An 18726-nucleotide genomic window follows, 5' to 3' on the forward strand; every position below is an offset into this window, starting at 1 on the left:
CTTGAAATTTGGTATGCTTGTATGTTTTCGTTAGCGTTACCTAAATGAATCATCAGAAATAAAAATTTCCAACCGTTGAGTGGTTTTATGGGGAACTGAAAAATCTTTCCTATGTTATTTATATGGGACGTCTTTTACACCCCAAAATGTTTACGCACTTCCGGCAAGATTACAACAATGAAATTTGGCATGATTGTATCCTTCCAGGACTAACCGACAGGAAAATTGCCAAAAGTGAATATTTTTAATTTTTAGGGTTTGAAAGGGGGGATAAAAAAAATCCCTTGTTATTTAAATGGCGTTTTCTTGGGATACAAAATCTTATCTTTTAGATGGTTGAAATAGGAAAAGAAAGATAGAATTGTGGGTTCAAGGGGTACGAGGCCGTAGGCCGAGCAAAGACAGTGTGTAGGGGCAAAGCCCCCGGATGAGCAGATTCAGGAAATATGAAGAGCAAGTTCACGAAATTCACTGTCGATGCAAAGGCCGATAGATAAGAAATGCGAGGCCGTAGGACGAACAGACTTGGGGGTCTGGGGGCAGAGCCCCCAGCTAGTCAAAGGCTAGTGTATTATATACATTTTCTCGGACGAAGTATATATGATAGCTTTTTGGGAAGTCTATTGAATCTGTACTGTAAACTTAGAATTCAAGACAGTTATTGAAAAAAAGGCCTTTGTTTCAACAATTTTATTTACCCAATAATATTATATTTAAGTTCATCTTATCACTTCAGGCTTAATACTTACATGTAACGATACATTTATAAATTTTTATTCTCTTATTGTCAGTCTCTCTCAATTCGGTTATGCATGGTATTATCGAAGCTCCCTACCTTTCAATCAAAGATTTTCCCTGCAGATAGAGATATAGTTTATAGTTACTACTTACGCAACATTCATCCTTGCTCTTTCGATGAGTGTTTTAGGTCGAACTAGTCTGCTTCGTGCTTCGGGACTTGGTTGTGCAGGGCTTTGTGCAAGAGAAGTGTCCAGACTCCCATTCAGAGAATCTAACGTGATGCTCGCCGGAGAGTATGTCCCGTTCATATCAGCGTACGGAGATTGGTTTCTCTTCCAGGATCCAGTGTTCTACAAAGAAATAGTACAAGACCTATAATAAAGCAAAACTCATAATTGGTAAATTTTTACTTTTGGTAATTGTCATTAAATATGATTATTTTTAACATGCATCTATGATTATTCATACTAGAGAAGATCAATCCATATTTAGTGGTGTAGGGTTAGATTTAGTGAAGATTTATTAAAAAGAAAACGAAAAAAAAAAGAGAAATGACTGAATTACTTAAAGTATAACCTTAATTCACTAAGTCGATCGACAAGTATTGCCAAAAAAGTACTTTTTTTCTTTAATTGAAAAAATTAAATGAAATTTTTAAGTTTTACGTCCCGTGGTTATGCCGGCTTGGCTAAAGCAAACCATCATGATGAGAAATGAATTAAATGGACTGAAGAAAGTGGGAGGAAACATGAGAACCCCGAGAAAACCCACGCATATGGTGTTTGTCCACCACAAAGTTCACTTGGCGCGAGCTGGGATCGAATCAAGGACCCCATGCTCTAGAGGTAAACGTTCTACCACTGAGCCACCGCGGCCCTTTCTTGAACTGAATAATCGACAGCGATAGTTGTGTGACAGGCACTATAACCTATTAATCATTCTGTAAACCATAATACATGTATAGTGTTTCTGTACAATGATGTACGATTAGTCAATGCTTAAAACAGCTACAATACTTAGAATATATAGAATATTCAGGCTAACTGCTTTTTCCTTGAAAGATAAAGTAGAAATGCAAAGTCATTGATAGAACAGGAGCTTTTAAGACATTAAGTAATGAGTTTTGTAGATATATATTTACAGCTATGTTTATGTTGGCTTCCTCAAAACTTCATCTATAACTAGTACAATTATATCACTAAAATAGATACAAAAAAAAAAAACTTTTTATTATACTTCTGAGTTATATATGGAATTCATCTCTTAAAACGAAAATTTCCAGATCTGAACTTGAAAAATAAGACCTATACACAAAAACAAGATTTTTTCATTATTCTTGTAATTATTTCACCATTTTCTTTTCATGGCGAAGGCTGAGGACCACAGCCGAAACGTGCCATCCAATTATTATTATTATTATTATTATTATTATTATTATTATTATTATTATTAGGGATAACACGATGCTCTGGGCTTCAATGCTCCATATAACGTGGTATTCTTTCCTCTTTCGGTTCCCACCTCACCAACCAATATAGGTTATTATGCCTGAGCAATATTCAAGTGTCAGTCAGCTTGGCGCCACCCTGTATGAAAGTTTTGAGTTTTACGTCCCACGTTTATGCAGGCTAGGCTAAAGGAGACGGTTGGTGGAATGAAGAAAGTGGGAGGAAACTGAAGAGCCGTGAGGAAACCCACGCACACGGTGTTTGTACACCACAAAGTTCACTTGACGGGAGCAGGGTTTGAACCCGTAACCCGATGCACCAGAGGTGAACGCTCTACCACTGAGCCACCGCGGCCCCACCGGCGCCACCCTGTATAACCTAGTAAAAACATTAATAACCATTAAATGCATTAAAACCCAAATTTATCTACAACATCAATACTATTGATATCCTAATTGTTACAATAATGTCTATAGTTATATATTTCTAAGTTACCATTTTTCGTGGGCCTTCGGGATCTACTAAGTTAACTATATGCCGTTCATACAAATAAATTTTCTAGTTTTGCATCCCACGATTATGTCTTGCATGATAAAGGAGACGAATACTTAATGAAAGTGAATGAGACTGAGAAAGAATTAGTAGAATAGGAATGTGGGAGGAAATAGGAGAACCTCGAGGAAACCCACGGACATGTCCACCACCAACCCGCATGGCCTGGAATCGAACCAGTTGCTTCCAATCGCTCGAATCAGAGGTGAGAGCTCTACCACTGAACCACCGTACTCCAACATGGATTACGTAAGTTTGATAATTCCTTTTCGGTGTATTCAAATGAGTGACTCTTGACGAGGGGTTAAAAACTTTCTTATACGAGGAAGGATCAGAAACTAAGGTCGAGGCCGATATTTCTGGAGTTTCGTCTGCTATAGAGGAATGAGGCGTGTGCGATAATTTTAATGCATGGAGTTGGCAACTGTGCAGTTTCAGTCACACGCCACCTATGGTGCTAGTTGTAGGTAAACACAAATGGCGACTCGTTTGGGAATCTGGTCTCGTAAAAGAGTCAGTTCAATTATTCCATTTCTGTGGGCGAAAACATGTAACCGTGGCTGAAATTCACCAGCAGCTGGTAGAGCTTCACGGAGGGACTGTAATGTCTCGTCAACATGTCGCAGAAGGCAGTCGACAGTTTGCCACCAAAATGTCACCGACAAGGAGCGCAATTGCCGGCCCAGCACATTTCTAAATTTGAAAACAGTTCTCGTGGAGGAATGATTCAGGACAACAGAAGCATCACGTTATGACATCTGATGCCAGAATTGGGTGGCCGTCGCTTCACCTCAGACGAGGGGTTGAAACACTTTGTGGCAAACGTAACTGAACACGCAAGGACAAGATTTTTTTTCTTTCTTCTTCTTTTTTTTTTTTTTTTTTTTTTTTTTTTTTTTTTTTTACCAGGAGGGAATCTTGAATGTCATACTAGATGCGACAAGTGCCTCAACCGATATGGAAACTATGCCGAAAATAACCTAATGTATGTAATATCCGTTGGCTACACTAGAGACCTGCACGGGCCGAATGTTTCGGTCCAAGCCCAATCCGGCTCGAATGTACCTAGGTCCGGTCCAGTCCGGGTCCGAAAAGTTTTGGAGATTTTTGGCCCGAGCCCGGCCCGGCCCGATAAGTTTTTTAAAATTTTTGACCCAAGCCCGGTCCGAACCCGATAAATTTTAAAATTTTTGGCCCGACCCGGCCCGATATTTTAAAAAAAAATAGCTCGAGCCTCAATTCTTCTCAAAATTTAGTATTAAACTTCACTTAACCATCAGAAACAATTTTTAAACTCTGGTTCACAACCTGACGCTTGCCTCCCGAATGGTACCATTGCCTTCTAGAACTTTACCTATCATCGAGAGAACAAAAACTCCATTTCCTGTAACAAAAATCTAACTCAATTGATTTTTAGCATAAAGTGAAGATGGCAATATTGTTTAGCGACAGGCAAAACTTTCCCACCCCTTCTTGTCATATTTTGGGTTCAGTGAAGGTAAAGGTCAGAGCTCAATTTACCGCGCAATGCCTGCACTTCTCTATAGTCAAAGTGGAGTCGCTAAGCAACACAAACTGTAAATAGCTATTGCATTCTTTGTAACAATTTTCACGGGCACACTTCAGCGTTTGGCTTTATTCCAATTATCGTATAACGAAAGTCAATAATTATCAAAGAATTGTAATTAATCGGCCCCAGCCCGGTCCGACCTGAAGAGAAATCAGTGTCGTCCCGCCAAAGCCCGGCCCGTGCAGGTCTCTAATCTATACACGTTTCACTACAGACTTTGTAAACTTACTTTGCGATCACTCCTCGCATAAAAAGAATTAGTGTATTTATGTAGATGCCAACAATTTATATCAAGTACACGTGTAACATTTAGATATTTACATAACATTATATGTTGTGAGAAAATATTTTAATACTTTGTATTATCAATTTACGATGAACATTAAATATTTACGATATAAACTCGTTTCATTATTATGTATCGCTATGTGCACAAGAATGCATTACACATATCGATAAACAATATATACCATTAACTCTTTCTAGTTTCAGCTTTAATATTTTCGTTCAATAACAAAAACAACCTTGAAAAGGTAATTCTAAAAATAATCACAAGTAGTTATGATTAGGGTTTGGATTTCAATGACCTAAAATCTTTGAAATTACACATTGCATTTATGCTCTAAATACAGTATAGCAAAATATGGCCTAAAATACAGGGTTATTCAAAAAAAAAAAGATTTCAAACATTTATTTCTTCCAAACTACAAAAAATAGAAACATGATTCGAACGTTACTTGATTAAGAAAAGTTTACAATTTATTGTTAGTAATTATGGCGTGCATTCACCGTGTGTTACACGACAAATGTCAAAACGGTGGCTCATTTCTCGCCACACACGAATCAGCTGGTCTCTAGTTATCGAATTCACAGTTTGTATGGCTTCATGTGCAGACGATGTTTTAGAACTCGCCATACCGTTGATTGAGGAATGTTAAGTTCTTTGCTTGCTCGTGATGTGGATTTCTTTGGGCTCCTTTCGTAAAGTGTACGAATACGCTCGACATTCTCGTTCGATGTGCGTGGAGGTCCTGTGTTTTTCCCTTTGCAGATGCAACCATCTTCTACGAATTTACGATGCTACTCGTAAGTTTGCTTATGATGCGGCGGTTGTTTATTAAATTGACGGCGAAATGCTCGCTGAACTGCAACAATGGACTCAAGTTTTGCCAATTGTAGCACACAAAAAGACCTCCTGTGGTGACGCCGCCATTTCACTACAGACAAACAACAACAAACAACAGCGCTAATGCGGCCGTGATCGGAACTTCTAATCGGGCTGTTTAAATTGTAAACTTTTCTTAATCAAGTAACGTTCGAATCATGTTTCTATCTTTTGTAGTTTGGAAGAAATAAAAGTTTGAAATCTGTTCTTTCTTTTTGAATAACCCTCTACATATAACCTTAAAAAAATAAATAAATGCATCTTTCAGACTGCAAGAGTAGGGGCAATTGCACCCCTGAGTTATAACATAAAATTTTACTTACATCTAAAAGACTTCCCCCTCCCCTTAAGCAAATGTTGAAGTGACTCTACTGAAAAAAAAAAAGTTTAACGTCATACTACTAGAGCACTTGACTTTAGACATCATGAAACTCACAAATGCCAAGTTCAATAACAAAATCCTTCTAACTTTTGTAAATATCTTCATGCTCGAAAATTTTTTATACATACAGTATACAGAAAAAAGTCTGTTTTTATCATTAGTATAAACTATCATTTCAGGAGTGTCCCGGGAGACGTTCTTCCAGGGTCATATCTCTTTGACTGTGTTCATTGCGAATTACCAGTATTTTTTCATCTTCCATGTATTTAAACTCTCCTGGGATGTCGATGATTTGTTTTCCGCCAATATGCATAAGAGAAATGGGACTTAAGGTATCTCTGCTGAAGACAGACAGAGATATACAGAAGCTTGGGTAGAGTTTCTTCCTTTCTTTTATTTATTTATTTATTTTTCGAGATTAATACTACACCAGGTCAACTACTTTGACCTTCCACACTGATTCCTTTAAGCTGTTACACAAAGTCATATTTTTCTAAGAAACAAGTCGGAAATAGTCGTTGACAGTACTGGCAAATATATATACAGATGAAAGTGACTTAACTCTTGAACCATCCGACCGATCTCGATCAAATGTTCAACACGGACAAGCTTACCCCTGGATGGTTTTAATAATTTCACTTTGACGGTCCAACTTAGGGAGGGGGAGATTTTTACATAAAAATTATCAAAATGACCTATATTAGTGTCGAATTCATACTTTTTGGGGTCCTTAAGTTGGTTGATAACAGTTTTGGTGCCTTTTATGTTCGAAATTAAATATATTCTTCCCGTGCGAAGAACGGGTATTCTGCTAGTATATTCCTAAATAAGTGAAATTCGCCTAAAATACTACGAAAAATATGTCTTTATATCATTTTAGAACCAAATTAAAATCACCTAAAGCTACAATATGATTTAAATATGCATTTACATAACCAATAAAAAACAAATTTTTGTGGTCACAAGGATCAGAAAGAGGTTTATAATTAATTAAACATGTAAAAAGATATATTTAAAAAAAAAATATTGTCATAGAAATCCTAAACGTAGTTACGATATATTTGGTTAAGAAAATAAAATGAAATCTTCCAGTTTTACGTCCCACGTTATGCCCTTTAGGCTAAGGGATACATATGATTAAGGTCGGTTTAAAGGGACAAGTTTTGCCAATAGATGGCACTACAGTCTTCGTCTCTCTCCCATGTATTTTTTATCTTTCACGATAATTCACGATTTCTCTTACAAATTTCAACCTACAAACTTCAAATTTTTAGAAAAGGAACTTCATAATCTATCGAAGGCAATAATCCGTGTCGATATTTTATTTAGAATTTTCTTCATTGTTGAAATGGCTTGATTGTTGAAATGGATATCCAATGGAACTGTTTCAACAATGAAGAAAATTCTAAATAAAAAATCGACACGGATTGTTCCCTTTAATAGGTTATGATGTTCCTTCTCTAAAAATTTGAAGTCTCTAGGTTGAAATTTGTAAGAGAAATTGAAAATTTTCGTGAAAGGTAAAAACTACATGTGAGAAATACGAAGACTGTAGTGACATCTATCGGCAAAACTTGTCCCTTTACACTAACCTTAAGTCAAATGAATGATGATGGAAGAATTGGTGGGATGATAATGTGGAAGGAAACGGAAGTACCCCAAGCTAACCCACGGACACAATATTTAGTTAAGAGATGACAATATTATCTATATCTACCCTCAACGCTTTACAAACACTGAAATAGTGTTTCTCTTACTCTACGTATTGGTGGACCTCCAACCCTCATGACGTACGTAAGGGAATTTATACAGGGCGTTCGTAAGAAACAACAAAGCACTTTGGGAAATGAATCACTACACGAAAACATGAAAAAATTGTAGACCAACATTGGTACATAAAAGCATTATTTCGGACCCGTTGAAAATTGGAATGATATGAAAAGAGAATGAAATGTTAAGTAAAAGAATCAATGGATATGGACTTGTGCTTGGTCTATCATTTTTCGTTTAAAGACCGTTTCTCTGCTTCGAGGCTAAGTCTGTCGTCGTCCATGTTCCATATCCACTGCTGCATTAAATAACATTACTATTTAATTTTAATAACTGTATGTTAAAACCATTTTGTTTATTACAAATTAAATACAAGTAGTATTTAAAAAGTAATTCACAGGATTCCAAGATAACACGATACGTGATCAAATGCAGTTGAGTTTGTTCCTCTAGTCGCTGCCTTAACTTAGATTTTGGGGAAATATTATTCTGGCAACACTGTAATTTATATGGATGGCAACACTGAAAATTCTTGAGGTTCATATGTTCTGTTGTAGAATAACATTATCTATGATTGTGGTAAGTTGTATTTCATTATCTCCTTTCACTTACGAAAAACAAGCAAAATTAAAATGGTAAATTTTGTATTATTTTTAGTATGACAAGCTCTTTACGGAATCTACCTAGGTAGGTTTTAAATAATCATTGTGTTCTTTTATTCCACCTTGATCCGATATTTTGTTCGAGTAATGACACTTTGTTTTGTCGTTTCGACCATTTTCGGCGATCTATAGTTCTGAAATGAAGCATTTGTGAAGCTATGTTTTTTTTTTTTTTTTTTTTTTTTTCGTATGACAATTCATGTCCCAAACCTATTACGAGTTCTTTCCATTCACCCTGTATATTTCTAAAGTCTTATGAATTCTGTTTCACTACGTGGTTTTTTAGTGCAAATCGGTTCTTTCATCATTCCCGAACCAAAAATTAGACGATGCTTCATGCTTGTACTGTCTTAAGTTCGTTGATAACGGCTATCTATTCACATGACAATCTTACTTTGCTCAAAATAAAAGTTTGTAATCCTGCGTAAACAATACACATATTTCAGTTTGCTTTATTATTATTTTTTTTAAATAATCTTTAACTACTTAAGATAACTAACTGTAACTTCCAAAATACTAGATATCAGAGTATTTCGAAAATATTTAACCATCTATCTGTTTTCAATCTTCGCAATAAACTGTGAAAACTGGAAAAGACTTTATAGGGTTGCTTTTTTTTTTCTTCTTCTTTTTTTGGAGTTGAGTATTTGTATCTTAATCCAAGACTACATGACACGTGGACCTGAAGAAGCTCCTTCAAGGATATATGGATAGAATAAGCGACTTTGGTACGGAAGACCCGGGATCGATTCCCGGCAGGAGTTTATGTGGTTTGTATCGTACGTTAAGCAGTAGGTCCACGTCTCATATAGCCTCGCTGTTAAAAGGGACGCTAAACTCAAATGAATTCAATGCGGGCTTGCAGCTTAAAGCGAGATCCGAACATGAGCTTGTTCAGAAGTCGAAACCGGGTCTCCCATACCGAAAAAGCTCTCACCTAACCATTTAACCACAAAGAAACCGTAGGAAGCGTTTGTGATCAAGCCTAAAAATTAAAAAATGTAATATACAGTTGAATGTAAGAAGAGGGTACTAGCGGTTCTGATTGGACTTAATTGAAAATTCGATTCCCTGAAAGAGCTCATTGGATCAAGGTTGTAGGTCAACATCTCACGCAGCCTTAGTCATTAAAAGAGACGTTAAACCTGCAACCAGCCAGAATCATCGATCTCGCTAAGTGACTAATACGTGTGCTTTCCATGTCAGTGGTTCCGAGTTCAATTCCCAGTACGGTTCCTTGTTCGAGAAAGCAATGATTCGGATCTCACTTTCAAATAAAAGTCCACCTTTATGTAGCCTCGGTGCTGAAATGATCTCCAACCAACCAATCAAGACCATGACAAAATTCTTAACTGAAATGTAATATGTTATTCTTAACTCTTATTATTATTATTTCATAATGGTTCTTTCTTTGTATATTCTCCAAATATTGTATTTCATTTTAGTCACTTTAAATTCGTGTTATTAATCAATTCAAAATCATTTGTCGTCGCGAATTCTGTCGAGAAATTTGAAGCTTAAAAAATATAAAACGATAATCATGCCAGTTGTCCTGTATGGTTGCGAAACATGGTCCCTTAAGGAAGAACGTAGACTGAAAGTATTTGAGAATCAGATCCTGAGACAAATATTCGTACCCAAGAGAAACGGGAATAGGGAATGGCGGAAACTTCATAATGAGAAACTGAATAATTTATAGCGTTTACCAACCATTGTTACGGTTATCTAATCTAGGAGGCTTATGTGGGCAGGTCATGTAGCCAGAATGGAAGAAAATAGGAACGCTTTCAAAGTTTCAACTGGAATTCCAATCGGAAAAGGACCATTAGGAAGACCTAGGCGCAGATGGGAGGATATTAAGATGGATCTCGTAGAAATAGAGATACAAAATAGAAACTGGATCCAGTTGGTTAAGGACTGTAATCAATGGAGAGGTTTCGTGAACGCGGCATTGAACCTCTGGGATCCATAGGCCATACTGTTACCCAGAGTTAGTTTAGAAAGAAGAATGGTGCTAGTGGCGTTCATAAAGAAGTCCCATCGGTAAAAATTAACATTTTAATCCTACAAGGTAAAATAAGAAAATTTTACTGTTGTCTATTTATTATATTCAAGAATTAGAGCATTAGATAACATTTCCCTTTAACTTGTACTGATAAAATAGTCATTTTTACCGATGGAACTTACTTCGAGAGCCAACATACTTCCCATGGGGGCAGCGGTGGCTCAGTGGTAGAGCGTTCACCTCTGGTGCTAGGGGTATCGGGTTCAAACCCTGCTCCCGCCAAGTGAACTTTGTGGTGGACAAACACCGTGTGCGTGGATTTTCTCGGGGTTCTCCCGTTTCCTCCCACTTTCTTCATTCCACCATTTCATTCATTACTCATTATCACCGTCTCCTTTAGCCTAACCGGCATAACCGTGGGACGTAAAACTCAAAATTTCATTTCATTTCATACTTCCCATGATTTATTGTGTACCTAACTTTGAAGGCTCTAAAGCTAGGTTGGCATGCTACAAGAATCTTGTAGCTGTCATTAAAAGAATCTTGCAACCCTACAATACTTCTCCATGTAAACATAGTCTTGAAAGGAACATGCAGCAATTTTTTCATCTTGCAAGGAGTCAAAAAATGTGCAACTTTCTGGGTAATCTTGCTTGTTATCTTGCTAGCACCCTTTCACTGAAAAAAAAAAAAAGTTTCGCCGCTGCCGAAACGACGGATTCTTTTGGACGGAGAGCAGAAGCGCGCCAAAATACACGCTTTTAATGAGGAGATTCATTATTTATCCACTAGGTGCAGTGCTGCATAGGTGGAAATATGTTTCTTGCTTTCAGAAAGTTGTAATGTGTAAACAGTAAATAGAAAGACGGGGTTGCAAGATTTTTAAATGACACCTACAAGATTCTTGCACCATGGCAACTTAGCCTAAGACTACTTACTGTGCCGACAGGTGATCCAATAGGCGTGGAGGTATTATTTTTCGGCGGCGTCACAGGCGCACACATGGGTGTACTCTTATCTAGGCTCCCCGTGGAGTTACTCATGTTTTCGTTGCTGCTGTGATTGGCGATGAAGGTGTTTGTGTCTGGCGGGAGGTGGTTGGGCGTTCCCTCTGGATGGCGCTTCTTGGAAGGCATATCCTTGTAATTGTACTTCAAATGGTTCGGCTCCAAGGGCTTACAGAACGAGAGCTCTTCCGGATGGCGAATACCTACGGGAAGATCACATGAAAGATAAACATGTTTACTTGGAACACATTAAGAACGCAAAATATTTACACTTTAAAATTATATTATTATTTGAATGCTATATTCCTGCTATACTCCTTAGCCTTTGTTATATAAAGAAATAAATATAAAGTGGATGCGAGAATAACTGAAGAACGAACTCAGAAGGATATATAGATATTATAATAATAATAATAATAATAATAATAATAATAATAATAATAATAATAATAATAATAATAATAATAATAATTTGTAAGCAGTTTACTGGCAACTACAGGTTGACAGTCATAAGTGCTACAAGAATAATCTAGAGTACACTAAAGATATTACATTATATTCATAAAATAAACAATTTATACATAAAATAATAGTAACAAAAGAAACATGTTAAATATATCAATAATAAATACATAAACAAACATGAAGTATCTGTAATCATTACAAAAAAAATATCATATACACAATGGATCAATTCTCTGATTCTATTTACTTCTTTAGTCTTAGGCTATTCGAGAAAGCGTTACCCCTTGTAGCGAACGCGGCCAAAGTGGCTATTCAGTGATTTTACTTTTGCCAGAGTTGTAAATCATACTGTGAGCCAGTCAGGGTTTCCGGGTCTTTTTGCCAGGTCCAGGTCTATACTAGGAGAGTTCCAATACTCTGCACAAACCATCTTTCCAGCAGCTGTTTCTTGCTACATACCCTTGCCTGGCAACACGTCTTTCCTTTTTGTCCTTCCTTTTGAAATCTTTTAAACGGCAGGCGGTCTATTGTTCCGACCCGCACCAAATACGCTTGAGCTGACGTTTTCTCAGCGATTTTATTGCTTTCGCGTTTATGATTAGCCATCTACATTTAAATACATGGTCAGCGTATTCCAAGAGTATGCATGAGCAATAAATACGCTTTGCGATCGCCTCAAATAGCCGGGTACTTAGGGTTAGGTAGAGAAAATAGGCAAATGAAAGTTCATTTTTTAAAAATGTGTACTCGCTTATTCTACAATTCTGAAAGAATATTTTCCCTGTTTGAAAAACAAAAGTATGTGCTCTAAGAATAAGTTGTTAAATGAGTAAAAACCTTCAGTTAATAATATTTTTATTATTGTAATAACTTACGATATTTCATAGTTAACATTTCCGCAACAACACTTTATTTATACGTTAATTATTATTGCTAATAAACGCTATCCACTAGAAATATCATCTTAAAGAGAGAGAGAGAGAGAGAGAGAGAGAGAGAGAGAGAGAGAGAGAGAGAGAGAGAGAGAGAGAAAATACTCCTTATTAAAGGGATTTTAAAATTATTTACCATACAGTAAATTTCAAATAGAGCTAAATTGTGAGAGATTCTGCACACCATTTCTCTCTTTGTTACTCTGCTTTGTTGATAGTCATATGTTAGGGAAGTGTGAACAATATTAAACGAAATACGGCTGAAACTTCCAGTCATCAGGGCGATGCGGGAATGATGAAACGAAGCTAAGGGGAGAGCACGTTATTTCTTACTTTTGAGTGTAAATGAGCTAAAGCGTCTTTGAGTGGGTATAGTAGTCGCGTCCGTAATATTTCCAGTTGGTGGATTTTGATGAAAGTTTAAACATGTGTAGTATGCCGATAAAAAGTATACTTACTATTCCATGTGCTAGTAACAGTTAAAAATTGAATGTATTGCTTGACAATGACGAAAGAATAGATGAAATTTCGGGATAAGGAAGAAGAGTGAGGACGAAATTACCACTGAATGTGGCGGTATTTTCGTATTTATAACTTTCTCTCTTGTAAGAAGGGGGAAATTTTCAAATGAGGCTACAGTAATAACTAATTTGACTTAATTCGGACAAGAGAGACTGCATTTGAACTTCATGTCAAGAACAAGCAATGGCTACGGATCAGAGGTGGATATTTTGCAAACGGGTTGAAGCTTAATATCCTCAATCGGGCTCGCTCTTATTAACCTCATTGAGCTCACTAAGGGCTCACATGAAGAGCTTACTATCTTCTATGGAGCTCCCACTCAGGATCTGTTACCTATTTATTTATAGGACTCGTGTTCACATGGTGAATATAAATAAAATCTCTAATAAAATACACACATGAATGACTTATTGGCACTTAAGAGTGCTTGGCAAAATGGTTCTCTTTTATTATTATTTTTATTTTTCAAAGTATTAAGTAAGTCAAAGAAAGGTCTCTCTATGTAAAATAGAGCCTGGACAATGAGACGCCTAGGAGCCCTCGAGATATGTAGGTCTCTTAGTGGATCGCACCAACCCTCTCTCTTCCCTTTAAGGTCAAACAACAAAAAAACGTGAAACATGTTTTATTTTAAATAAAAAGTCTAAATACGAAATTTCATATCTCCAAACTTGAGGAATTTCGAGATATTAGCATCTCAATATGATAACTGGAGCCTCGCCCTTTTTCTTCCCATCTGTTTTCTTCTCCTATAGGTCAAATATTTGACAAAAGTGCTGAAACAATGTTTATTTTATTTTATTATTTTTTTAAATGAAAAGTGCACACACAAAATTTCATGTCCCGAACTTTAAAGAATGTAGACATATGACATCTTATTACAATAATTATAACCCTTACACTCCGTCTGTTCCTTCCCTCTTGCAGTCAAATTTTCAAAAATCCTTCCTTCGTAGTACCTTATGGCACAAATTCTATCTAACATACGAATTCCAAGTTTCGAAGGAATTTGGCCTAATTGTTGATCAGTCAGTTAGGACTTATTTTACTAGAAAAAGTATTCTTTAACTTTACTAAATACTTTGAAAAATTAAAAAAAAAAAATAAAAAAAGAGAGAGAGAGAGAGAACAATCTTGCCAGCATCCTTAATAGTGGCAATAAGTTATTCATGTGCTGTGTGTATTTTGCCATAAATTTTAGTTATATTTACCTCTAAAATATTAGAGGACTCAGTTGTGGCTTTGAAAGAAAATGGATAATTCCTCCAAAGGACAAACTACGAATATATGTAAAATTATTTAAACTTTTAATAAGTACCCCTTAAATATGTGGATACTAACTTAGACGTATCTCTACTGAAAGGATCAAAGTCCTTTTCCCTGGTATAGCGGTTAGAACGCGTGCCTTTGGTGCCCGAGGGCCCGCTTTGGATCTCCAGTTGGAGAGCATAGAACACAATACAGTGTTCAGATCCCACTTTAAGCTGTGGATTTCGTCCTATATAGCTTTGGCGCTACCAAAACGCGTAAATACAGATCAATCAATGAAATTATGTAATATGGCTTCCTAACTAAAATTTGGCTTTGTTTAAAACGTAGTAAATGTCACAAATAACTCTTCTGAAGATAATCTGGCTACATAATATCCACAAGTTAAAAGCTTTCCTAAGTATAGTGTCGGCGGAAAGTAACTTCCTATTTGGAATTTGGAATTTCTATTGATGTTATCTGAGATACCAATGAAAGTTATCTTGTTTTATAAACTATGCCATTTTTCCTAGATTTTCCACATCCTGTGAATCTTTTGTTGCTCTTTTGAATCTACAGAGATGCCAGAACGATTAAGCATTGAGAAGAGTCAAAATTGCAGCAAGATTTTAGGTTTGGCAGCCTGCAAATCAGGTCCAACGGTATAGGAAGGGTCAACATAGGAGGAAAGTTGTTTTGGATGCAAAAATAAGAATTGTCACAGAAAATTAATGGCTACCGGAAGTGTCGTGGAGATTTAAGAGATGAGGCAGGTCCTCGATTTTGATACCAGAGAAAACAACAGCCATAATGAGGGAAATGTTCGAGCGAAGCACTTCAAAATCAACCAGGCAGGCTTCAAGACGGAGTGGCATTACAGATCATGGAAGCCTCATTATGTCCAAAAGCTGTATCCAGATAATAGCGATAAGCCTGTTGGATATTTCGAAATGATGCTCGCATTGTATGATCATCATTCACACCTGTTCCGAACAATTCTGAGGAGTGATGGAGTTGGGTTTCATGTAGGGGGTTTGTTAATTGTCATAATAGCCACTATTGGGCAGATGATGATCCTAAAGAGAACATTCCTAAAGGGTATGGACCAACTTCTCGCATTATTGGACCCTAACTGTTGAGAGAAAGTATAAACGCTGAAAGATACCTAGAAATGTTCAAAAAGAAAAAATGTATGACATACAATTTCTGAATGAGATGAGCAAGATGAAGCTCCCCTCATTGTGTCTTTCCTGTAAGACAATAGCTTAATAAACGCTTCGCTGGACGGCGGATAGATCGCCGAGGTTTCACAGAAAGGCCTGCGCGAAGTCCAGACCTCACTCCCATGTGTGTTTTTTTTTCAATGGAGGTGGGCTAAGGAAGAAGTGTATCGCAGCAATCGACAAATTCCTGGAAAACTTGGGAATAAGATCCGTGAGGTCATAAGTGGCGTTCCTGTTGAGGTCTTGAGGAAGGCCGTACCAAACGCACCCGTTCGTTTGAGACAGTGTCTAGAAAATGCTGGAACACAACTGAGTTGTAACTTTTAGGAAGATAATGGTATACAATAAACTACGTGTGTGCAAAAAACTTAGTTTATACCTACAATATTTTAGGAAGGAAAAATATTAAAGATAGGGAGTTACTTTCAGACCACCCTGTACAGAAGTAAAGGAATTGACTGATAACCAAGTGGTGTGTTGAATAATTAATATATGACTATTCCATGTGAAGTTCAGATGTAGTAGGCCTACTGAGTTTCTTTGTAAAGTCGGGAACAACGGACCTCACACAAAGAAAACCAAATGTTTACATTTGTGGTTCACACATGAAATAAAATTGGAAACGGCGCCGAGAAAATTAAGCTTGTCGTGCGCAAATTATTATGCCGCCTTCTAATTTTCCATAGTTTCTTTCTAGTGTTATTGGCATAAATTACATGTTTCAACAAGCATTGGAGGCTGTACAAAAGATAAAAACTGTTCTCGCCTTCTAGAAACATTCTATGAAGGAATATGGAAAATAGTAATTCTCGATAGTAAACTTCATATCTTTCATATTATATCAGTACTTTTCAAAGTTGACATTATTAAGGTTGGTGTAAAGGGACAAGCTTTGCCGATAGATATCACTACAATCTTCGTATCTATCTTATGTATTTTTTATCTTTTACAAAAATTCACGATTTCTCTTACAAATTTCAACGTAGAGACTTCAAATTTTTAGAGAAGGAACTTCATAACCTATCGAAGGCAACAATCCGTGCCGATTTTTTACTTAGAATTTTCTTCATTGTTGAACTGTTAAAGGTTTGGATATCCATTTCAACAATCAAGCCATTTCAACAATGAAGAAAATTCTAAATAAAAAATCGACACGGATTGTTGCCTTCGATAGGTATTAAATTCCTTCTCTAAAAATTTGAAGTCTCTACGTTGAAATTTGTAAGAAATCGTTAATTTTCGTGAAAGGTAAATACATGAGAGAGATACGAAGACTGTAGTGACATCTATTGGCAAAACTTGTCCCTTTACACAAACCTTAAACAAAATGCATCATTTCTGAAATTTGATTTTAACAGAAGTTCAAAGAGATGAATGGATCTTTGAACAAATTCCTAGTCAGGGTTACAAAAGTAAGTTCTAAATAGTTTACAACTCGCAACATTAAAAAAAAAATCAATATAATACTGTGGTTATCACACCAGGGCTTGGTCACTCGGCGAGTCATTTTCGACATGTTCTGTTTCTCAGAACCGAAATTCGTATCAAAACAACCATACAGTCTCGCAAATTTTGACAGGTCTTTGTAGGTGGACATCTTCTAGGTGGCATTTTTTATTTTTTGTTAAAAAGTTGTGAGGCAATACCCCCCATAGCTCCGCTCATGTTTGAAGGATTGTGTATTATATATATATATATATATATATATATATATATATATATATATATATATATATAAAGTCAAAAGCTTCATTAAGCATTCATTCCGTTTAACCCTGTAGAATCGATATTTTCATTGAATATTCGCCATCACTGAATATTTAGTCACTGGCAAATGATCTTCATCTAGGAAGACGCGATTATTCTTCATACTGCCACTTAACCTTGCTGATGCAAGCGAGGATCCACAAAAGACTGAACTTGCAATATGCGTGTGTGTCAACTCGTGTTATTAATGTCCAATGAACTATTTCAATTGGTTAACCGAAAAGAATAAATAGTCAATAGTTCTTCCTTTTTTGACCAAGGACGCACAACAAATGAAAAATCAGTTAGAAGAACGGAATTGTGGCGGCACCTTCAAAGTGATCTCTTTCAGGAAGTCACCGAACAGGGAAACTGATTTCCATGTGACGTGATATGAACCTGACTCCACGCGAAGTTGCATGCTATTGTCTAAAACACAAAGCACAGATGTCGGTCACTGGAGTGGAGTATTGGCAGGAATTCAAACTTAAATAATGAATTTCAAAGCACTGGGAATGAAATAAGTAACAAGTAGAGGAAAAACTAACGTACTTTAAAAAAAGAGAGAAGCTGCTTGCGACAACGGCTGAAAAGAAACTGCATCCTGAGATGCATTCTAGAAGGTGCGGTGGAAGGAAAAAGAGGGAGGGACAAAAGAGGCTACAATTGATGGACGGAATTAAAACAGAAAATGCTTATATGAAGTCGAAAGGCTTACTGGTGCGTAGAAGCTACTCAATTTACAGCAAGTAATCTGCAAATAATAGCAGAATGCCTATGATAATAATAATATTTTTAAACCTTCAGCCGTTTAATGTCGTGTGTGCAGACCCTTTAACTCTGACAAATCTTATTTTGTTATATATATATATATTAATGAAATCCTTAATGTTGTTTTCGTGGTTAACGAACATTTTTAAAATTGAAATTCCGAAATTCCAAAACTTTCCGATTTAATCTGTCCTCCATTTTGTTTGACTTCACCAATGTTGGTTGGTGGTCTAGCAACGGCCACCTGAAAGGATTTAAGATTTTCTAGGAAGGCCACTGAAGGAGAGAGCCGTGAGTACAAGGAACTGTTTCACTCGTTACAGAGGAGACGGGGAAAAGAACTTCATTACAAGAATCCACGTCGAAAGGAAGTGCGGTTATGTTTCCGCTCAAACTAATCATTATACAGCCATCTTGTTTAATCTTAAGAAAAAAAATACCAGCAACCACAAGAACTGTGACAAATTACTTAATCAGTTCAGGGTTTCGTGATGTTCCTCATTTCGTATTACAGAAT

General features: G+C 36.5%; 1 protein-coding gene across 1 annotated transcript in view; it reads right to left on the bottom strand.

The window, feature by feature from the left end:
- Positions 1 to 18726, bottom strand: part of LOC145663820 (unc-112-related protein-like) — a 250900-nt gene that overhangs the window by 46058 nt on the left and 186116 nt on the right. The window contains exons 3-4 of the mRNA XM_081729912.1: positions 11234 to 11505; positions 892 to 1091 (exon numbers count right to left, since the gene is read on the bottom strand). Of these exons, the coding sequence (XP_081586038.1) occupies positions 892 to 1091; positions 11234 to 11505 (472 nt within the window). The remainder of the gene's footprint in view (positions 1 to 891; positions 1092 to 11233; positions 11506 to 18726) is intronic.

The sequence above is a fragment of the Thermobia domestica genome, chromosome 11 (assembly GCF_964235325.1).
Source record: "Thermobia domestica chromosome 11, izTheDome1.hap1.1, whole genome shotgun sequence".
Classification (NCBI taxonomy): domain Eukaryota; kingdom Metazoa; phylum Arthropoda; class Insecta; order Zygentoma; family Lepismatidae; genus Thermobia; species Thermobia domestica.